Source organism: Geotrypetes seraphini, chromosome 14 (genome assembly GCF_902459505.1).
Source record: "Geotrypetes seraphini chromosome 14, aGeoSer1.1, whole genome shotgun sequence".
Classification (NCBI taxonomy): Eukaryota; Metazoa; Chordata; class Amphibia; order Gymnophiona; family Dermophiidae; genus Geotrypetes; species Geotrypetes seraphini.
Window position 1 is genome coordinate 72641494 of NC_047097.1, and position 23894 is coordinate 72665387.

At 43.9% G+C, this 23894-nt stretch overlaps 1 protein-coding gene across 1 annotated transcript; it reads left to right on the plus strand.

Moving 5' to 3' along the window:
- Positions 1-6644: 6644 nt before the first annotated feature.
- On the plus strand, positions 6645-21250 carry LOC117347970 (gonadotropin-releasing hormone II receptor-like). Its single transcript, XM_033919501.1, has 4 exons — positions 6645-6768; positions 17660-18172; positions 19957-20158; positions 20838-21250. The coding sequence occupies exons 2-4, from the start codon at positions 17663-17665 to the stop codon at positions 21248-21250; spliced, it is 1125 nt and encodes a 374-aa protein (XP_033775392.1). The 5' UTR covers positions 6645-6768; positions 17660-17662.
- Positions 21251-23894: the final 2644 nt, after the last annotated feature.

The window sequence follows — 23894 nt, forward strand, 5'->3', positions numbered from 1 at the left end:
CTTCTACCACGTATCTACCACCCTGAGCCCATCACCTCTCATTCCAGATCTTCCTTTCAAAGAAAGAGACTCGACTCTTGCGTATTTATGCCATGTAGGTATTTACATGTCTCTGTCATATGTCTCCTCTCCCGCCTTTCCTCCAGATCTTTAAGTCTGTCCCCAATTGCCTTATGATGAAGACCATGCATCATTTTAGCAGCCTTCCTCTGGACCGACTCCATCCTTTTTATATCTTTTTGAAGATGCGGTTTGCAGAATTGTCCACAATATTCTAAATGAGGTCGCACCAGAGTCTTAAGAACATAAGAATTACCGCTGCTGGGTCAGACCAGCGGTCCATCGCGCCCAGCAGTCCGCTCACGCAGCGGCCCCCAGGTCAAAGACCTGTGCCCTAACCGAGACCAACCCTACCTGCGTTCGTTCTGGTTCAGCAAGAACTTGTCCAACCTTGTCTTGAATCCCTGGAGGGTGTTTTCCCCTATAACAGCCTCTGGAAGAGCATTCCAGCTCTCCACCACTCTCTGGGTGAAGAAGAACTTCTTACGTTTGTACGGAATCTATCCCCTTTTAACTTTAGCAAGTGCCCTCTCGTCCTCTCTGCCTTGGAGAGGGTGAACAATCTGTCTTTATCTACTGAATCTAATCCCTTCATTATCTTGAATGTTTCGATCATGTCCCCTCTCAATCTCCTCTTTTCAAGGGAGAATAGGCACAGCTTCTCTAATCTCTCATTGTACGGCAGCTCCTCCAACCCCTTAACCATTTTAGTTGCTCTTCTCTGGACCCTTTCGAGTAATGCCATGTCCTTCTTCATGTACGGCGACCAGTGCTGGACGCAGTATTCCATGTGAGGGCGTACCATGGCCCGGTACAGCGGCATGATTACCTTCTCCAATCTATTCATGATTCCCTTCTTAATCATTCCTAGCATTCTGTTTGCCCTTTTCGCCGCCGCCGAACATTGTGCAGACGGCTTCATCGACTTGTCAATCAGTACTCCCAAATCCCTTTCCTGGGTGGTCTCCCCAAGTACTGCCCCGGACATCCTGTATTCGTGCATGGGATTTTTGATACCAATATGCATTACTTTACACTTATCCACGTTGAACCTCATTTGCCATGTTGTTGCCCATTTCTCGAGCATGGTTATGTCGTGTTGCAGGTCTTCACAGTCCCCCTGCGTCTTCACTACTCTGAATAACTTCGTATGGTCCGCAAATTTAATCACCTCACTCATCGTACCTATTTCCAGATCATTTATGAATATGTTGAAGAGCACGGGTCCAAGCACCGAGCCCTGCGGCACCCCACTGGTGACGTTCTTCCAGTCAGAGTATTGTCCATTTACCCCCACTCTCTGTTTCCTATCTGTTAGCCAGTTTCTAATCCACAGATTAGATTAGACTCTGACAACAGACAACGCTTTGAGCTTTGGTCTAGGAACAGCACTCACATACAGGCCGACCACATCTCCTAGGAGACTCCAAGGCTGTCCTCCCTCCCTCCCTCTGCCTGTCTCCCATCTTTTGTTGAGTCTCAAGGCCTCAGGAGCCAACAAGAGGGCCTTATTCATACAATATTGCAGAAATTCAATAAATGATAAACCACCCTTTTGCCTCTTGGATCTGTAATATAGCCGTTACATTAACTTTATTGAAACCTTTTGTCCCCACTGCGATTTGATGGCCACAGTCACTGTGCTGGACCCAAATACTTATACTATATATGCCTGAAAGTTTAGTGTGTAATTAATGTAGTCTTAACAAACCAAGTGAAGGTGCTGTAAAACCTGAGTAAAAATTGCACTCCAGACTGCGACCGGTGCCCAGTGCATATGAATCCATGACCTCATGCTTCAGCGACCGGACACATGAATAGGCCGCTTCCTGCATGCAAGGCCTTCTGATAGCATATTTCCTACAAATACTGATAGCAAGCACTGAGTGACTACTGAGCCACTTGTATAAATATCTTATCCCCTGGCCTGCCCAGAGAAACCAGTAGGGTGGGAGATGTACAGATAAGTCTGTTTACAATTGCCTCCAGTGGGTTTATTTTACCCTTGTGGCTTGGGAAATTTTGGAGATAGTCAGCCAGCCATAATCTTGCCCATTTGGGAACAGAAACCACTAGCCATGAAGCTTACTCTACCCCGGGTAGTCCTGTGTTCGTTGATGTCAGTAGGCCTTGTCTACCAGATGGAATCCTGGAAACAGATGGACCTTGGGTCTGACCCAGTAGGACAACCCTTTCTTCTTATGTCCAGTTTAATGGTTCTCTGACCTCTGATCTTATGAAAATGAAGGTCTGAGGTTATTTGAACATTTCTAGCCGAAATAAAGGAATATCTTCCAGAAAGGTCAAAATGCAAGAAGCGATGCTACAGAACAGAGTTTCATGTCTCTAAATCACTTCTTCTGAACCTGTCCTCAGTGGTGACACACCTAAAAGATAAAATTCATGCATCTGACACACCAAACACTACAATTTGCGGCTGAACAACGAGATTGTCGACACTGCTGGGGTGGGCCCGAGGCCTGTCGCATTTCCAGTTCATGCCGGTGACAGAAGCAGGCGATTTACATTCAAAGAGGCTGTAAAATTTGCAGGAAAATAGAAAAACAGACAATAATTAAAATATCATCATAACCTAAATATTACGAGTCATATAAAAAAGTTTTCCAATTGAACAGGGAATGGCAGTTGAGCTGTCGTTTATACCGCACTCCTCTAATCTGTGGAAAATGTAGTAATAAAGTACCACAGAATCCGCCGGAAGAATAATGCAAATGAGAAAAAAAGCAAAGTCAGATGACCGGAAGAGTCAGGGCTCCTTTTACAAAGGTGCACTAGCTTTTTTAGTGCACGCACTTAGCCGAAAAACTTTCGGCTGCTCAAGAGGAGCAGCTAGCACGCGAGGCATTTTACGGCCCTAACGCCCTCGGTCTCATTTACGACAAACCATGCAAACTGATAACCAATGAAGATTCTTCTACGCTAATGCAACACTGTCATATCTTTTTAGACCAAAAATGAATCTAACCGCAGCATTCTGGAGCAACTGCAATTTTTTTGGGATCAGTTTTGAAGTTACAGGGAAATACTTTTAAAATCAATTGGAGGACATTTTTTTTCACTCAGAGAATAATTAAGCTCTGGAACGCGTTGTTAGAGGTTCTGGCAAGAGCGGGTAGCGTAGCTGGTTTTAAGAAAAGTTCCTGGAAGAAAAGTTCGTAGTCTGTTATTAAGACATGGGGGAAGCCTCTGCTTTCCCTGGATCAGCAGCATGGAATGTTGCTGCTCTTTGGGTTTTGGCCAGGTACTAGTGACCTGGAATGGCCACCGTGAGAACGGGCTACTGGGCTTGATGGACCATTGGTCTGACCCAGGAAGGCTATTCTTAGGTTCTTAAGTTCAAATATAAAGAATTAAAGTAATCAAGTTGAGGTAACCCTAACATCTGAACCAACAATGCAAAATGATGTTCCAAAAAGCACGACTTCACTTGCCTAAGCTTCCTCATAATATATAAAATCTTCCTCCATAAATTAGAAATTTGATCTTCAAATGTAAGAGGAGAGTCTAAAAGAATACTCAAAAATGTAGACGTTTTATCTACTTGGAGGTCTCAAGCACCGAACTTGTGGTCCTCCGCTCTCCCCAACTTGGGTGTTGAGGAAAGCCCAGGCTTGCTGCTTGTCAAAGTTTCAGCGATATGCCACCAGCTCTTGCGGACACACTAGTTAGTGTGTTCTAACACCTGTGGTTGAGAAGCCCTGCTGTGCCGAGAGACTGAGCAGTCCCTGCGTACTATGGGCAGCGATCCTCTCCCGACCCATCATGAGCTCCATGGAGTTAATTTAGCCCTCAGGAATGAGGTGAAAGTGCTGTAAAACCTATTTCAGGAGCTACAGCCGTCATGTGCTGTGAACCTGGTAGTCAATCAATGAACATCTGCTTCCCTCATGCAGACATACTTGATAGATTTGCTGAATGACTTACACAGTGAAGTATTTGGCACTGATAAGTTACCACTGGTTTAAGGAAGTAGCCAGAGAATTTGGGTTTCTGTACGAAGGATTAAGAACATAATATATAGGAAATCAAAGAGAAAAATAACGAATGGCATTCTATTATCTGTACAGAGGAAGGCAAGGAGACAATGTCACATATTCTATTCATTATATTATGCATTAAGTGTTCTAATGTTTAAAATTAGAATAACGCTATGACAATTAATACTCCCCTACAAATATGTGTAACACCTTCTCCTGAGCATGGGAGAGACATTTGGCTCTTGATGTCTTTTTTAGTGGCAAATCAGGGTTACCAGATTTTCAGGAATGAAAATCTGGATCCATGGCCCCGCCCCCAGGCGTCAGGCAGGAAGAAATCCATGCATGTGCGGATTCCATATGATGATGTCACACACACACGCCGATTTCCTCCTGCCTGACGCGAGCAGGTGGTGGGGCGGGATCGGGGGATGGGTGGAATGAGGCAGGCCTGGGGTTGGGGCTAGGGGGTCTAAAGTAAAATCTGGTACCCCTTACCTCTGATTCTCAAGAGCATGAAAGGGTTTCCAATCTGTATTTTTCCTCCCCTCTCTCTACAATAATTGTATTTCAATTTTACCCTATAGAGTTTCCAGATGTTACTTTAGTAAAATCCGGACCCTCTAGACCAGGGGTGGGCAACTCCGGTCCTCGAGGGCCGTAATCCAGTCAGGTTTTCAGGATTTCCCCAATGAATATGCATTAAAGCAGTGCATGCAAATAGATCTCATGCATATTCATTGGGGAAATCCTGAAAACCCGACTGGATTCCGGCCCTCGAGGACCGGAGCTGCCCACCCCTGCCCTAGACCCACCACAGTCCTGCTCCCTGCCCGGCGCGATTTCGAGGAAGCTTTTCAAAATCTGGACAAAGTTCTGCTTTTTGAAAAGCCATCCAGACCCCGGACATGTCTGGGGAAATCTGGACACTAATGTTATGTATGAATGTTATTTTGTATTATGATTTTCGATTGTAAGTCGCCCAGACGGATTTTACTCTTGGAGCGGGATAGAAAGATTTTAATAAACTTGGAAACTATATAAAGGTACAAAAAATGAAACATCCACCTTTTGGCATAAAGCTTCTGAACGAGAAACTTTTTCTCTTGTAACCCAAACAGAGTCAATTTAGGAAATTAGATTGCTCTGGCTAATGTGTTGCCTCATTCCCACTGGAAGCCAGGAAAATGAGTTCAGATGTGCAGGAGCCCGGTGATATGTACTAACATGAGAGCCGATCCGGCCTGGCAGGCCTCCAGCCTTTAATTCATCGAGAAGCACCACTTTCCTTTCATTTCACAGGGTCTCATCTGCCCAGCTGCATCTCTGAAAATGAAGCACTGCTTTTCTTTCCATCTCGGCTAATAGAAACATTTTCAGAGCTATTTTCAAAGGCGTGCCCCCAAATAAAACAAACAGAGAAAAATGAAGGCAGATAAAGACCATATGGCCCATCCACTCTCCCTCTCTCTTAGAGATCCTATGTCCATTACTTATGCCGTCTGTGGGTAAAATTACATGCATGGGACAAATCCTGAAATTTGAATTTTCCTCTGTCTGGGTACATTGTTGCCAGCCATGAAATCAGGCAGTGCTGGAGGCATTCCCAGGGCACAGGTTTATTTTGACTTGGCAGGGCCAATATTTAACGCTGTCCGGCTATAATTAACCAGATAATTCAGTGTCCGGATACTCAGCTATGACCCTCACTATGTGGTCATCTGCAGTCAGTTTTGACTCAAGCACATCTGGATCTGGACTCAGCTGCTGCATTTTTTGGACTGAATATCTGGATAGAGTTAACTAGACAAAGTTGTCTGCTTAATTTTATCTGGCAAGAGTCAGCCTCAGAGTCCTGAAGAGCCACATCCGAGCCTGTGAGTTTAAGACAGATACCAATGGAGGAGGTCCACAATGGAGTGGAAAGAAAGGACTTCTCCTGTTGAGAAAGAGACCACCTTGAGTACTGGATCTACTTCTGAAGATCCCATCTACAAAAGAACAAGACAAGACAAGACAAGTCAAAGAAAGGAGATGAAGACCAGGGGGGCAAATTTTCAAAGGCTTTGGGTATAACCAGCCCTCACTAGGGGGCTAGGGTGATCCTGGAGATCATACACAAAAGAACTGAATGGGGAAAAACAGATCTTTGAGTTATTGGAGACCATTTCCATCCAATAGGAGCCACCAGATGCCAGACTAACTCCCCCAATTTTTACAAAGCCATATTAAGCTTTCTTATCACTGGCTTTACAGTATTAGTTCCAACCCTCATCGGAATTCTATAAACATCGAAACTAATACTGCCATGGCCGTCAATAAAAAAGTCCAACATGGCTTTGCAAAAAGGGGAGGGGTGTGATTATTTAGGAAATTTAGCCTGTAAGTTGAAGCAGTAGAGGTTTGGGAGATGAGATGTGTTGACATTTAGACAGATTAAATTGTTATGGTGGTGAAAAAATGGACTTTATGAATATATTGTATATTTGGGACTTTGGCAACGATGCTGTGTTGAAATGCAGACAGACCAGGGGAAGGAGGAGCTTTTGTACCTGAGCCATGATTGAGAAAGGAGGCAGCATTGGCCAGGAGCAGTCTCACTGATGTGATATCATCAGAGTGGGACCAAGTGCATGCCTGAAGGGATGTGCTTAAAGGAGACAGCAAAGAGGAAAATTGTGTGGAGGACCCTGGAACTGCAATTTCTTTGGTGAGTCACTCTCCCTGTCTTTTTGTTAAGATGGGTAAGAGAAAGGCAGTGGATGTTCAGGTACCTCCTCTGGTGTTAGAGACCCCTGTGGACTACAATACATCTTCTCATTGATCAACCAGCAGACTCCAATCTCCAGTTCTTTTCAAGGCCATTTCCATCCAAGGCCTTAGAATATGTATCGTTCTCCTCAACTCTAAGTGCAATAGAAGCAGGGCTGGCTGGCTGTCCTCTCTACTTTAGACCTTTGATTTCAAGAGGGATTTCCATCCATCTGAGATATCACAATCTAAGCTACAATTTCTTTGACTGGTATATGGACTGGCACACCAACATTTACCTTCCTCCACTGAAAAAAAAGGCATCCAGGCACCCAGACAGTCCTCTACAAAGAGGACATGTCTGGTAACCCTAGGCTGGGCTCAAAATGTTGGGTGTAGATGGCCTTTATAGCACAGTTTTGCTACATTTAAAGTTTCTCTTTTCTGCTCTTCCATTTGTGACGACCTTTTCATTAATATTTTATTGGAATGTAATAAATGGCGCATTCTAATAAAAAAGGAGACAGACCAAACTGTGTTAAGATGGTGAGGAAAATGGATTCTATGAATTAATGTGATGAATATTGGGGACGGCTTTATTGAATTGTCTCCTAGATGTGCCTTCAGTGTTCAGCAGGGAAGTGATTGAACCTTTTAAATAAAGAAAGAAATGACAGAATTCTGCTGGTGAATCTCACTCACAGCTGTCTATACATGACATGTGTGGAGAGTTGGAGAACCACATGGAAGATGCCTCAAGGCCTGGGTTGCGTATGTAAACATAGGGATCTGGAAAAGATTACAGTGGAAGGCCCAGGGCGGCATCAGAGCATATGGCATGCTTAAGGCTCTGACAGGTCATCAGAACTCACCTCTGCAGGGCTGGTAAACGATCAGTCGCACTCACTTCGGCAAAAGACTGCATTAAGAGTTTAAATTCCAGTCCTCTTATCTGGGCTCAAGAGCGAAATTAGAAGGGGGACTGGTAAGACCCAATACATCCTACAATGTATTCCGGAGAGCAGGGAGGGCACCTTCCTGAGGCCTCAAGTGGCGTAGACGTGGGTGGGCTCAGACGAGAACAGACTCACCTAGCAGCGATGCATCTTTGTTGTGGTTGGATCCGCCAGCTCTGCCAGCTGTAGACTCCTGGCATCTCTCCCTCCTCTTCCCTGCTGACAATCCAGCATCTTTCCCAGTTTCTCCATCCTCCATCCCCCTACCCTCCAGCTCCCCAAGTACCATTTACAAATGTCACTTCTGGAGGTCACTGGCAGCAAGCAGCAATTCACACGAGCTGTTCATATTGGCCCCAGAGCCATCCACAATAATAAAATGTTTGTATCTAATTGAATTTGTCAAAGAGCAGAATGTTGCATCAGAAGGAAGGCTCTGAGGCTGGTAATAGCGCAGGTGTGTGAATGAGAAGGGGCGATGCCGGCCTGTTATGGGAGGTGGTAGGGAGAGAAAAGGGAGATGCTGGATTACGGGGAGAGAAAAGGCAAAATTTTAATCTAAGAATTAAAGTCTCTGAACCCACCTCCTATGTAATCAATGCAAAGTCCCGCTCCTGGCACTCTCACACCAACCTCTCTTCTCTCATACTTATATAATTCCACTGGAGTTCCGTTCCTTCCCTAACCATGTAAACCGTGTCGAGCTCCATCTGCGGAGATGATGCGGTATATAAACCCAAGATTTAGATTAGATTAGATTAGATTTCAATTAGTCGTCACAAACTCACTTTTCTAAGCGGTCCAAGAATAACTCAATCTGTGCCCCTGAAGACTAGATAGGCATCTGTATGCATTTGTATTTTGCAACTGTGTGTGTGTGGTTGTGTATTTGTGTTCTTTGCCTGGATATGGTATGTGCTGGTGGGTAGGTGGGGGCTTGTGTATTTGTCTTCTGTGTTTGAGTATCATTTTCAGTGTTATCTATGAGAGAATTTTTATTTTTTAGGGGGGGGTTCCAATTTTTTTTCTTTACACTCAAAAAGGTAATAAACAGAAATAAAACAAAGAAAAGATGATAATTTTTTGGGGGGCTAAATCAGGTGTGGGGACTGAGGCCTGCAATTCAGTCGATCTTTCAGGATTTCCCCAATGAATATGCATGAGACCTATTTGCATGCTCTGCCTCCATTGCATGCAAATCGATCTCATGCATATTCATTGGGGAAATCCTGAAAATCTGACTGGATTGCGGCCCTCGTTCCCCACACCTGGAGTAAATACATTATGTGGTGAGCTTTGGTAGATAACCCTCCTTCTTTCAGATCAGACATGAGCAAACGATGACCTAGATCAGAATATTCGTGAAACGTAAAAGCATGCCAATGACAGTCCTGTAGGAAAAGTAGGAGTGGGTGGCTATGAGACTGCTTTTGTGTTTCACATATATAGCTTGATCTAGGTCATCGTTTGCTCATGTCTGATCTGAAGAAGACGGATTACCTTCCAAAGCTCCTCCCCCTTTTTACAAAACTGTAGTGAGGTTTTTAGCTCTGATGCTCATAGAATTTCTATGAGCGTCGGGAGCTGTTACCACTGCGGCTGGCGCTAAAAACCTCACTACAGTTTTGTAAGAGGGAGGGAAAATGTATTAAGTTAATCCAATAAAAAGGTGTTTTCTTTCTCTGTATTACCTTCTTTACTGGAGGAATATCCTTAGTAGTTCATCCTCTTTGAGGAGAGTGCATACTATTAATGGCACATGAAGAAAGCCAAAATTTCAGCGTTTTTCCTGTTCTTTTGGGCACAAAATAATACGAAAAACATGGGAAAAGTCATTCGGAGCGAAGACATCCCCCTAATAATGCTGTGAGATGGAATTGTCTAGCTCGGCCCGAGTAATGGCTTCATTCTTAAAACCTAGAGAGCTCTTTTTATAGACAACCCTAAATGGAGACAGCCCAACCGCCTCATCCAAACCACCTCAGTCAGACATAGAAAAACACCCCTCCTCCCCCCCAATCAAAGAAGTAAAATGGAAAAAAACTATACGATGGCCTCTTGGCCACTCAAGCAGCAAAACTAGACAACCAGATCTCCAATCTACTGATAACTACCCCAGACTACAAGATGTTCAGAAAAGAAATCAAAACTATACTCTTCAAGAAATTCCTGAAACAGTCCTAACATCACATATACCGTCCTTCCTCTCTCTTCCCGCCACACTGAAACTACCGGACTTCTCTTTACCTCTCTAGAAATGACAAATAATCTTCCATTGAAACCCACCATCTATAATTCTTTTATAATCTGCCTTGAACCGCAAGGTAATGGCGGAATAGAAATCTCTAATGTGATGTAATGTAATACAGTAAATCCTTGGTTTGCGAGCATAATTTGTTCCAGAAGCATGCTTGTAATTCAAAGCACTGGTATATCAAAGCGAATTTCCCCATAGGAAATAATGGAAACTCAGACGATTCGTTCCATAACCCAAAAACTTTAATACACAATACTATACGTACTTGTATTGCAAGACCTCGGTCGTTTAGAACAGTTACTACACTCCTGCAGCATCAGAGAGAGAAGAACCATCGGCTCAGTTGTGATGTGTGTATACTGTATGTACTCGTATTGCAAGACATCGCTTATATATCAAGTTAAAATTTAATCAAATGTTTTGCTTGTCTTGCAATCCAAGGTTTTACTGTATTTGGTATCTCGCTAAATACTGGCCTCAAGATTCACAGGATTCTTAGTAAATTTTCAGTATTATGTGCTGTTTGAAATGGACTTGAATGTCACACATGTATGAAAGCTCTAACACACACACAAAGCTACACACCACCCCCACAAACTCTATTCTTAGAGCCATTATGCCATGTGAAGAAATTTCCAAGAATTAGATCCAACCAGAGCTCTGAAATGCAGACAAATCTGTTGTTTTTAATGCTTTGCAATCTCAAGGGGAGTAGTTTCAGCTTTCTACATAAGGAGGGTTATGTCAGTCCAGATGAAAACATAAGAGCCATCCTGGGTCATACCAATGGTCCGTCTAGCCCAGTGGCCAATCCAAGTCAAAAGTACCTGGCAGAAACTCAATTGGCTGCAACATGCCATAATCTCAAAGATTAGCAGATTCCAGGCAGAATCTCAAACAATAGGAGAAGATTCCAAGTAGAATCTCAGAGTAGCAACATTGCATGCTACTGATTCCAGGGCAAATAGTGGCTTCCCCCAGGTAATCTATAGGAACATTAAAAAAAAACCTTATTAGGTCAGACCATAGGGATTCGGGCAGCTTGTTCCAAGCATACGGTGCAGCAAAGCAGAAGGGATGGAGTCTGGAGTTGGCGGAGGAAGAGACGGCATTTCATTCTGACTCACTTTCAGCATAATACTAGGAGTTCTTTTATTTGTCCAACTGAACCATCACAGCTTGAAAATTATCATTGTGTTTTTATTTCATGAGAATTCAGAAAGGTGTATTTCTTTTTAAATTAACATTCAGTCTGAAATCCTGCAGCTACAGTTTGGGAGCCATAAACTCGGTTCTTGGCATTTCTGCTGCCACCTTGTGGAGCTCTGAGAATATCACATCCCACACTTTGTATTTGATGCTTCTGATGCTCCTAATTTTTACTTCAACAATATCCAATAATGATCAGATTTGCTTCTAGGATTCTGCTGCAGAAAAAGACTTTCATCTCTTTCTTTGCATTTATGTCCAGTTTCATAAGAACATAAACAATGTCATACTGGGACAGACCAAACTTCCATCAAGCCCTGTACCCATTTCTAACAGTGGCAAACCAAGGTCCCAAGTACCTGGCAAGATCCTAAAAGAGTAAAACTGATTTTATGCTGCTTATCCTAGAAATATGTGGTGGATTTTCCCAAGTCCATCTTAATAATTACTTATGGACTTTTCTTTTAGGAAATGAGTCAATCCCTTTTTAAACCCTGCTAAGCTAACTGCTTTCACCACATTCTCTGGCAGCAAATTCCACATTGAGTGAATAAATATTTTCTCTGTTTTACTACTTGGTAGTTTCATTGCATGCCCCCTAGTCCTAGTATGTTGACAAGAAGGGTGTTCAGATCTCCAATCTATGAAATGGAATTCTACTCAAGACTGATGAAGCCAGACCATAATCATTTAAAAGCCATCACCATGACAGTGAGCCCTAATCGGGGCAAAACATGCAGAGTGAATCCCCTTCATAAACACATATGGTCTATAACACTGAAGCAATCAACATAGATCTCACGTATTTCCATGACATTTTACTATTGTTACGCTGTTAATATGATGTAAATTGTTTATTTGAAGCTGTACCTGTTCTATAGTAGTAGATTTAAAACAAACTGGAGAAAATATTTCTTCACATAACGTGTAGTTAAACTCTGGAATTCATTGCTGGAGAATGTGGTGAAATCAGTTAGCTTAGCAGGGTTTAAAAAAAAGTTTGGCTAATTTTCCAAAAGAGAAGTCCATAGGCCATTATTGAGTTGGCTTGGGGAAATCCACTGCTTATTCCTAGGATAAGCAGCATAAAATCTGTTTTACTACTTGAGATCTTGCCAGGTAGTTGTGACCTGGGTTGGCCACTGTTGCAAAGAGGATATTGGGCTTGATGGGCCTTCAGTCTGTCCCAATTCTTATGTTCTTATGTACACTTCTTGGGTGAATCTCTTCATACAGATGGTACTAAATAAATGAATACCCTGTCCCATATTGCAGGGAGCAACAAGATGGTTGAGGAATGTTTTTAGATACCTGTCATTAGAGATTCAAGGTCCTATTACGAGATTCGTAGTGAAGCTTACAAGAGCTTTTGCAACTCCTAACCCCTGCCCTGACAGCACAATGGTTTACAGAGTACCTAGAATGCCCGAAAGGGGCTCTTTCTTACTTAACAGAAACACGGGAGGGGTTTTGCAGGCCTTGGTGATCTCTTAGATTCATCCCTTCTGAAAGTGGCAGTAGGATGGAGAGCAGCCAGTGGATCAAGAAGATGACCTGGAGAAGCAGGAGATGGAAGTCACCGGAGCCAATCGAGACAAATGAACTAAAATGAAAAAGAAATTCAACAATATGCTGCCTTGTATAGTATCTGTTCTTGCTCTACATGCTACCATGTATAGGTACCATTATATGTATTTTACAAAAGGCTCTGCATCCAGCAGGTCTTTTGTCATTTGCACTTCAACTGTGAATGGCCCAACTTGTCCTGACTCAGACAAGTTCAGAAAGCAAACCTTCAGCAGAAAACTTGTGCAAATTTACCTATACCTTAAAGACTCTTTCTAGAAAAAGTTTTTGGTTTTGGTTTTTTTAAAAGCTATTTTGTTCACATTTGAAAAAATCTTTTTGGGAAAAAATTTTCCTACAATAAATATTAGGGTATACAGTCTGTTCTCACTATTCGCGGTAGTACGGTTCCCAAAAACCGCAAAATTGTGAATAACGAAATGTTGAGTCTATGGGAAAATAGAAGTTAGGTTCCAGCAGTACATGTTGCACCTCAAAACCGTGGAAAAAGCGTGGGAGCCTGATTTCAGGGGGTGTCTTGAAGAGGACGTGTGGGTTCAAGTTTGTAGGTGGACCCTTTGTAAAGTCTCTCAGTTGGTTCTGCAGGTTGAAAAGCTGCTGGGAATTGGTTTTGGAGAGAGTTTGGGGTGTCTTTGACATGCAGACTGGGCTTACATAGCGGTCTGCAGCTTTGCCTTCGCTGGTGCAAGCTTATTTGATATTCTTATGGGTTTGGCATTACAACATATTTTGTCTGTATGGAAGGACAATACGACTCTGTTAGTGAATGCTTAGTGGCCTGGGGTTGGCTGCTTTTAAGAGGAGGTGAGTTCGTCATTTTGAAAATTGAGGTGTAGCCTTTGTTTTGGTTTTCTTATTGGATTCCAGCATTGACTTGTATTGAAAGGGTGGGTGGGAAGGGACGTCTTCTGTATTGTTTAAAAGTAATAAAGATATTTAAACCAGGACTAAATGGGCCCCAGGTGGAAAAATTGAAATGGGTGCTCTATAACATCACCGCTCCAAAAATAGTGGAGAACGGGGGAGAGGGGGCACACAAAGATGCACATTTCCTAAAGCTGACATAAGAAATTCAGAAAAAATTACTTTTTTTTCCCTACCTTTGTTATCTGAACATTGCTTTGGTCCTGGTGTCTCTCTTCTGCTTTTCTTTTTTTAACTCTCTCCAGGGTCTCCTGTCCTTTTGATATTTCTTCTCTTCTGTGAGTCCCTATCTGTTCTGTCCAGCGTCTCCCCTCTGTGCATCCCTGTCCCTCCCTTTGTGTCCAGTTTTACCCCTCCAGATCCTTTGGGCATTCCATAGATGGGGGAGAATACACTGGATGACTGAATCCTTGAATGGACCAGATTCCCTGCTCTTTGTTGTGTTAAGAGAAGCCATCCATGCCATGGGAATCAGGCACTTCTATTTGCCCTATGCCACCTCAGATTCTGACCAGCCGTTCTCTGACCTTGGGGAAGTCTTATGCTGAGCTTTGGCGCAATAGCGATAGTCACTCCTGTTGAAGCTACCGAGAGAGCATCAACGACACAGATCAATTTGAAGCTACAATGGTGTTACTAATGTGTGAGGAATGATAATTAAAAGGATGAACAAGGAGAGAGGACAGAGGATGAGCTGGTGAGGTGCCACTGGCTAGAACCGAATGAGTTAAGGTTGCAGGGTTACTGAAGAACTCTCCGGTTTGTAGAGATAAGATCAATTGTGCATCTTACGTCCTTTTTAATTTTTACTATGCTTTTAAAAGGATGATTGTAGCAGTCTTCTGGCTCTCGTTTCAGCCGTTGTGCTGTGGCTTTCTTCAGGGTGTGCTGTGAGGATGGTTGAAACGCTACTTCCACTTACCCAGACGCGGCGAGACCTGGAAAACTGCTACAATCATGACGCCAGCTGTGGAAGCCTAAGAGGACCATCCAAAGGATGTATGAGGTCACAAGGTGTCCCCTGAAGAAGGGAATTGGGAGGTCCTGACAATTCCTCTTTGGGTCTCTCAAACTTTTTCAGCTCCCGCACACTAAACGGAGCAAATGTTTTCACGCCATTAAAGGAATTGCAGATTAGCCGGAGTCCATGCTACACTTGGAGGGAGACGGTGAGGCTGGATGAAAGGAGATGGAAGACTCAACAGAGACAGGTGGGCCTGGGACCTCCCTTTTTCTTCCCTACCCCCTGCCTCTCCCCTCTTCTTGCTGATTGATTGATTCATTCAATTTTCTATACTGTTCTCCTAGGGGAGCTCAAAACGGTTTACATGGATTTATTCAGGTAATCAGGCATTTTCCCCTATCTGTCCTGGTGGGCTCACACTCTATCTAATGTACCTGGGGCAATGGGGGGGGGGGAGGATTAAGTGACTTGCCCAGGGTCAGAAAGAGCAGCGAGGCTTTAGCTTTAACTACGGTACCACACTCCCCCCACCTCAGATGTCCAGTCTCTTCCCTCCTCTTTCCAACCCCCCACCATGCCCATCATGTCCCTTCCTCTTCCCTATGTCCTGCCTTGGTGTCTCCCCTTCCTCTTTTTTACTCCCTTGTAGGTGTCCAGATTCTGTCCTTCTTTTCCCTCCCCCTCTTCCTGCTTGCCAACATTTCCCCTTTCCTTCTGTTTCCTACCTCCACCCTTTGTTGCTGCCATCATTGACACTAGAGAATGACACCGGGCAAAATTAGTCCCCCGTCCCCGCGAGTTCTTTTCCTGTCCCTGCCCCATTCCTGCAAGCTCCGTCCTCATCTGCACAAGCCCCAAACGCTTTAAAATCATAAGTGCTCGAGACTTGTGGGGTTAAGGCAGAGCTTACAGGAATGGGGCAGGGACAAAACTTGTGGGGACGGGATGGGGGAAAAAATTGTCCCCATGTCATTCTCTAATGGACACATCCAACCTTCAGCAGCTGATTCATGGAGCACTAGTGACTCGTTTCTCTTATCTCCTTATCAGTCACCTCAGTGCCACACAGAAGAGCAAGAGCCAACTCCAGAGCTGGGGCCAGATGCTCTACAGGGACACCTAGTGGCTAGGTTGCCAGATGGCAGACTCTGACTGTGGGGGTGGGGCTGTTGGAAGAGGGGTAGGGAGGCCAAAATAAGTCACCAGTGTCATTTATTGGAAATATGTATTGCACGGATCACGTTTTCAGAAGAGTGAGAAACAGATATTGGACATTACAGAATGCAATACCTGGAAAAATAGCTCATCCTGGTCTCCATTCGGCTATAGTGCCGTGAGTTGTCCTTGATGCAGCTCTCTCCAGAACCTAGCACACGTGCAATGCTGAGCGGAGCCACTAGGTGTCGCCCCTGCCAAGCTGGATCTGGAAGATCGATGCCTGCTCTCCCCGCACTGACTGCGCCGCATCTTCCCCGCAAGGCTGGGAGCCGCTTCCACTCCGCGACCGGGTACGTAGGAGCAATGCAACCCCTCCGATCGAGATGCAAGGGCTGAAAATCGCTGTCGCTCTTGAAAGATCATCAACTTTTGCAAAGTTCCCGGGTTGATGCTTGTAATTGTCAGCTGAAGAACCGCATTTGATCTTCCTCCACACTAGCCAGGTTTCTGCTGTAGATTGCTTAGACACGTTTAGGATTTTGTGGTATAGCATATCAAAAAAAAGTGGACTCTGAAATGTTTAGCACCCCCGGTCCTTCTGAAATGTCGGTGCCTCTGCCTGCGCTGTTTAACGATCAGACATGTCCTCTGTAGGTTTTGAGGTAACTACTTCTTCTGCACAGTTCTGTGCTTTAACCATGACTATTGTTTGTTGAAAGCTTCCATACCGCTGCTAATGACTGGGAAGTCAATTCAGAGCACTTTACATGAGCTTCTGTAATGATGTTACGATCCATGAGCTTCTATAATGATGTTATGATCCATGAGCTTCTGAAATGATGTTACGATCCATGAGCTTCTATAATGATGTTACTTTCTTTGAGCTTCAATAAGCTTGATGTTAGGATCCATGAGCTTCAATGAGCTTTTGTAATGATATTATGATCCATGAGCTTCTGAAATGATGTTACGATCCATGAGCTTCTATAATGATGTTACTTTCTTTGAGCTTCAATAAGCTTGATGCTAGGATCCATGAGCTTCAATAAGCTTCTGTAATGATGTTACGATCCATGAGCTTCTGTAATGATGTTATGGATACATGAGCTTCTGTAATGATGTTACGATCCATGAGCTTCTGTAATGATGTTATGGATACATGAGCTTCTGTAATGATGTTACGATCCATGAGCTTCTGTAATGATGTTATGGATACATGAGCTTCTGTAATGATGTTACTTTCTTTGAGCTTCAATAAGCTTGATGTTACGATCCATGAGCTTCAATAAGCTTCTGTAATGATGTTACGATCCATGAGCTTCTGTAATGATGTTACGATCCATGAGCTTCTGTAATGATGTTATGGATACATGAGCTTCTGTAATGATGTTACTTTCTTTGAGCTTCAATAAGCTTGATGTTACGATCCATGAGCTTCAATAAGCTTCTGAAATGATGTTACGATCCATGAGCTTCTGTAATGATGTTATGGATACATGAGCTTCTGTAATGATGTTACGATCCATGAGCTTCTGTAATGATGTTATGGATACATGAGCTTCTGTAATGATGTTACTTTCTTTGAGCTTCAATAAGCTTGATGTTACGATCCATGAGCTTCAATAAGCTTCTGTAATGATGTTACGATCCATGAGCTTCTGTAATGATGTTACGATCCATGAGCTTCGGTAATGATGTTACAATACATGATACAGAGTTTGAGAACTCCTTATGAAGTGTATTTTGGACAGTGCTGAACGTTCTGATCTTGCTTTCTATTCTATTATTTTATTAGGCAATGACTGAAGCACTGCCCTTCCTGAATGAAACCCAAAAGAATATTCCGGATACCAACCTCTCAGCTGTTACCTCTGACCATCCATGGATGCCTCCCACTTTTACGACAACCGCCAGGGCCCGGGTCATTGTCACCTGCTGCCTCTTTCTGATTTCAGCCTGCAGCAATTCTGCAGTTCTGCTGAGCATCATAAGAAAACGCAGGAAGTCCCACATTCGCATTCTCATCCTGAGCCTCACCGCGGCTGACCTGTTGGTGACGTGCCTGGTGATGCCACTGGATGCGGTGTGGAATGTCACCATTCAGTGGTGCGCAGGGGAACTCTTGTGCAAGCTCCTCAACTTCTTCAAGCTTTTTGCCATGTATGCAGCAGCCCTGGTGCTGGTGGTAATCAGTTTGGATCGGCACTCTGCCATTCTTTATCCTTTCAGCTTTACCAATGCCAGCCAGCGAAACCGGGTCATGCTGTGTGTGGCTTGGTTCCTGAGCTTCCTCCTGGCATCTCCTCAGGTAAGTGCAGGGGAGAGACTGATGCTGGATCTGGTGCAGGAGAGATAAAAATGAAGAGAGTCAAAGCTGGAATGAATTGTAAAAGGGAAAGAGGGGTACAGGCTAGATGGAGAGAGGACAGACGGTGGATGGAAGGGGCAGATCCTAGATCAGACATGGGGGGCCGGAATCCAATCGGGTTTTCAGGATTTCCCCAATGAGTAATCATTGAAAGCAGCGCATGCAAATAGATCTCATGCACATTCATTGAGGAAATCCTGAATACCTGACTGGATTCCGGCCCTCGAGGACCGGAGTTGTCCATGTCTGTCCTAGATGGAAGGGAGTGAAGAGAAGATGAGGAAAGCAGAGATCAGAAATGATAAAGGTAAAAAAAGAATTTTAAAAACTTTTTTTTCTTTGAGATAAAGTAGTATTGTATTATGGGCGGGACTGGGGGCGGAGACATGGGTCCTCTTTTTGTCTTTACAAATATGGTAACCCTTTTCCAATCTACAGCCCAGAATCTGGCCCTCCAAGTGCTTTTATTCTGGCCCTCGGAAGCTTAGCATTCTGGTGGAGCTTACAGCAGGATTTTTCTTCCCCACCATAACTTGGCTCTGAGTAAGCTTGAGCCATGCAATAATGGAAGTTTGGATTGCTCTTCACAAGACTTGAAACTGCCAAGACCAGCCTGAACTTCTGGCACCACCCAGGCCTAATGGAGGGGATGTGCCATCTTCCTATTTTTGAATCATTCCAGGCAGATATACCGAAACATAAACACAGGGCCCAGTGCTGACCATCCATCCTCAGAATGGATCCCTTCCTTGTCTTCTAGGACAGTGTTTTGCAACTCTGTCCTGGTGTTCCCTCTTGCCAGTAAGGTTTTCAAATTATCCACAATGAATATGCATGAAATAAATTTGCAAATAATGCAGGCAGTGTATGCAAATCAAGTTTATGCAAATTCAATGTGGATATCCTGAAAACCTGACTGGCAAGGGGGGACTCCAGGACCGAGTTGAGAAACACTGTTCTTGGACACAGGCTGAGAGATTTTCAGGAAAAAAAATATTTTAAAGAAGAGATTTGAGGGATCTTGCAGATGATTTTCTTTATCAGTGAATAAAAAGAAGAAGCATCTAGGAAGGTTAAGGGGTAGCGAATTTCAGCACCTCCATAGGAAGGGATCTCTGCTCCTAAGAACATAAACATCCAGGTACTTGTGACTGTTGGAAACAAGATACACTTCTCCCTCCGTATTTGCTTTGATACAGAAAAACCGCAAATAACATGGTGGGAGACCTGGCCTGTTCCTGAAGGACAGGCAAAACACGGTGAAGAAAGTGCCGGGAATCAGCGATTTTCTCTGGAAACGCTTGGAATCAGCAATTTCTCTATGCAAACTGATGTAATTGGGGGAGGAAGAGCCAGCAAGCTAAAAACCGTGAATAATCGAAACCGCCAATACGGAGGGAGAAGTGTACTGGGTTTGATGGAGCTTTGGTCTGTCCCAGTATGACAACTCTTATGCTCTCATGAACAGATGGGATTCCAGGAATTAATTTTTCAAGGCTGTAGAACTGGTTACAGATGCACACCGATCTTTTGTCCTCTCCTTAATTATCCCAGAGATCAGGTGTCTCAAGCTCTGGTCCTAAAGAGCTGACCCAAGAGAGAAATATGGCCACACAACGGAGGTCATGGACATATAGATTTCTTTCATACACACTCTGCCCTCTGCTCAAGGGCCTTTTTCTCCTCACAACTGACCATATAACTAGGCCACTTTCTCCCTACAGATTTTCATTTTCCGCTTGTACACCATCCCAAGCATGAATTTCACGCAATGTGTGACACACGGGAGCTTCCCGGAGCACTGGCAGGAAACCGTCTATAATATGTTCACGTTCATGACGCTCTTCGTGACTCCGCTCTGTGTCATGGCTGTGTGCTACGTGCGAATCCTGTGGGAGATCAGTACACAGATGAAGGACAAGAAAGGTGAGAGCCCTTTGCTTTCCATCTCATGTTGCATGTAGATTTTGCAAGTGAAACGCACGAAGAAGAGACCCTGACATAGTACATAAATGGAGCATGCATTGGGAGAGGGGGGGCTGCCGATGAGCGTAGGGGAGGACCTCTTCAGCTGGTAGGGCTTGAGGATCCCTACCAGCTCAGGTATTTATCATTTCAGATGGAGTCACTGGGTGGGGGGATGTTGTTCCCACCCAAAATTGCACATCTGGCTGCACCGCTTTGAGATTCAACTAAGTTTGTGCGGACAAGTTGGTCCCGACAAAGGCCGGGTCTAACGTTATCTGCCAATCCCACTGAATATTCAGGTTTAAATTATTAAGCTCTCTTACTCACTCAGGGAGTGTTTGAATATGGACCTCAAGGCCATGGATGTACACTAACATAGCAGAGAATTCCCAAAGCCAGAGCCAAACTCTCCCTATCACAGTGACAGGTTGTCCCTAGCTCAGACTCTTCTAGCGAGGGAGGCTCCCTGCCGTTGTAGTGATAAAATCTTCCGGGTACAGCAATGAACAATCTTTGTTTCACTGACAATAGGTCTGGTACCGTCTACTTCCTGGTCCTTGTAGTGAGAGACCATCGCAGGACAGTGGAAGTTGCTCTGATGCAACACTCTGATGAAATTACTTTTCATTTTTGCCAGGTCTTGCAAGAAGCAAAAGTGAGCACATCTCCAAGGCAAGAATGAAAACTCTGAAAATGACCCTCGTGATTGTGGCCTCGTTCATTGTCTGCTGGACCCCTTATTACCTCCTGGGCCTGTGGTACTGGTTCCAACCGGAGATGATTCAGCAGACCCCTGAATACATCCACCGCAGTCTGTTCCTGTTCGGTTTGCTGCACACCTGCTCTGACCCCTTGATCTATGGGCTGTACACACCCTCCTTCTGGGAAGATGTGACCACGTGTTGTCGGAAGATGGGCGCTGGGAGCAAGGGCCATCACCCTGCTGCCAAGCGTATGTCAGGCTCAGAGCTCAATGTACAAGATTTGACTTCAAACGATGGGGTCACCTGTGTGGCTTCAACTGGGACAGTCATTCAGACGGTCTTTTAGATCAGAAGCAGGAGTTCAACTGCTGTGTGTGGGACTTTGGACAGAGGTTTTACTTGTTGATTTTTCTTCTGATATAGAACCCTCTTTTCACATCCTCAGCTCTTCTGCTCTACTTAATCTCAAAAGCCACAAGACTTCATGTACCATAATGCACTTGGTTCAGAGTAGCAACTGTGTTGCCTGTTACTACAGGCTTGAACGTGGCAAGCACATCCCTCAAATGTTTCATAGCAGTGTTAATGTGGAATTGTGAATAGAACCAAGTGTTTTCCCATCTAGACTGGATGTTTAAGCTGCTATCATGACAGGCCATCAGTTTTAAATACAGTTCATCCAAAAAGGACTGAGAACAAATGAAACCATGCATTATATCTTCTACTTTTCTTCTCCATTCATGGGATTTGCCGTAGGAAATGACAGCATTTCTATTGGGGCTGAACAAAGGGGAAGAAAACCAGATTTTGAAAAGGCTTGTAGAAAGAGAGCCACAAACCCTTTCTCCTTCTGAATCTTCGTGACAAAAGACAAAAGTGAGGGGCCAGCCTGATGGAGAAAGTTCATCCATCTCAGGCAGTGATGGGAGATGATTATAGAGGGAGGTGGTACTTCGCTAAGAGTGATATGAGAACGTCCCTAAAAGTGATGGGAGATGCTTTGAGAGAAAACTGGTACATCTCTAAGAGCGATGTGAGATGGTTAGGAAGAGAGAACTGGTATGTCCCTAACAGTGATGTGAGATAGAAACAGAAAAATGAAGGCAGATAAAGACCATATGGCCCATCTACTATCCCTTCCTCTCCCCCAGAGGTCCAATGTACTTGTCACAAGCTTTCTTGAATTTAGATAAACTTTTTTTCTCCACAAGGCCTCTACCACCCTTTCTGTGAAGCTACTTCATCTTATGCCCCCTCATTCCAGAGTTTAATTTCAATTAAAAGAGACTCTCCTCAGGCGCATTTATGCCACAGAGGTATTTAAACGTCTCTATCATATCTCCCCTCTTCCGCCTTTCCTCCAAATTATACTGAGATATTTAAAGTCTGCCCCCACCCATATGCTTTATGATGAAGACCACGCATCATTTTAGTAGCCTTCCTCTGGACTGACTCCATCCTGTTCATATCTTTTTGAAGGTGTGGTTTCCACATTTGTACACAATATTCTACATGATGTCTCACTAGAGTTTTATATAGGGGCATCAATACCTCTTTTTCATGGAGAGTATGGTTGCTGGCTGGCATGCCCTCCTAAGGGAGGTGCTGGAGAGGAAAGCAATGGAAGTAAAATCCAGATGTCTCAATCCGTCCTTTTTCTGGAGCCATATGGTAATCCCTACCTTTTCTGCCACTTCCCATTCCTATAACAATCTTCACCAGTGAAGGGGGGGGGAGGGAGGAGGCATGGGTGTGCCCAGTGTGTGTACAGATGGAGGCAAGCTTGCGGAGAGCACTTTAAGAAATGAGAGATTCAACAGAGGCCACAAACTGAAGCTGATAACTTCAAACCATATCAAAACAAGTTTTTAATAGTAATCGTTATACATCCGCGGCAGTAGAACAGGGTGGGCTTCAGGGACCATGGCCCCATCAACCTTTTCCCCACTCTATCCCCAAAAGTCCTCCAGTGTCCCTGTTCTACTTATTGAATATCAATCTGCATTCAATCTGTTTTGTTATCTCTTCAAGATACCACTCATGCAGTTCAATGCCAGCATAATCAAGTAAAAAAATATATTTATCCATTTATTTTATGAGGTATTTATATACCACCTATCAAAGTTATCTAAGTGTCACAAGAAGCAAAACAGGGTTTGAACCCACAACCCAAGAGTGCTGAGGCTGTAACTCTAACTACTAGGCCACATCTTCAAGTAAAACTACTTCCTCTGTTGCTTTCTGGCCAAAGGCACCAACCTGGAATGAAAACATCTAAAGAAGGAACCCAACTAAGAGGGGATTTTACAGGTGTCATTCACATGTGCAAAAAGCTGATTTGCATAGATGTAACATTGTAATATAGTAGATGACAACTGATGAAGACCTGCATGGTACACATTTGAACAAGGAATGAGCAGAGATTTACATAGTAACTTAGTAGATGACGGCAGATAAAGGCCTATACACAGTCCATTCAGTCTACCCAACATTTATACTTAAGAGTTACCAGATTTTAGGCCTGTAAAATCCGGACACATAGGCCTGCCCAGTTCCATTCAACCCCTCTCTCTTCTTGAGCTCAGAGCCATGTTTGGAAGGCCTCCGAGCATGCACAGGTGTGACATAATGAGATCACATGCATGCATGTGACATCACCACGTTGCATCCACAAATACGTAGATGCCCTCCTGACGCAGCCCCGAGCTCGAAGCTTTTCAAAACCTGGACAAAGCCATCCTGATGCCTGGACAGTCCTCTACAAAGAGGACATGTCTGGATAAATCCGACATCTAGTAACCCTATTTATACTCATTATCAATTCAATTTTTTTCATTCCCCATCTCTGTACATTTTCTAATTCCTCTATATTTGTTTGGAGATATGGTGACTAGAATTGCACAGTATTCGAGGTGCAGCCATACCATAGAGCGATACAATGGCAGCTTAGTCAAATAGCTCTTAAATAATCAATAACAAAGCTTGCAACT

Coding starts and splice junctions, on each gene's coding strand:
- LOC117347970 (XM_033919501.1), top strand. CDS start 17,663: ATGACTGAAGCACTGCCCTTCCTGAATGAAACCCAAAAGAATATTCCG. Junction 18,173..19,956: donor TCCTCCTGGCATCTCCTCAG/GTAAGTGCAGGG, acceptor TTCTCCCTACAG/ATTTTCATTTTCCGCTTGTA. Junction 20,159..20,837: donor ACAGATGAAGGACAAGAAAG/GTGAGAGCCCTT, acceptor CATTTTTGCCAG/GTCTTGCAAGAAGCAAAAGT.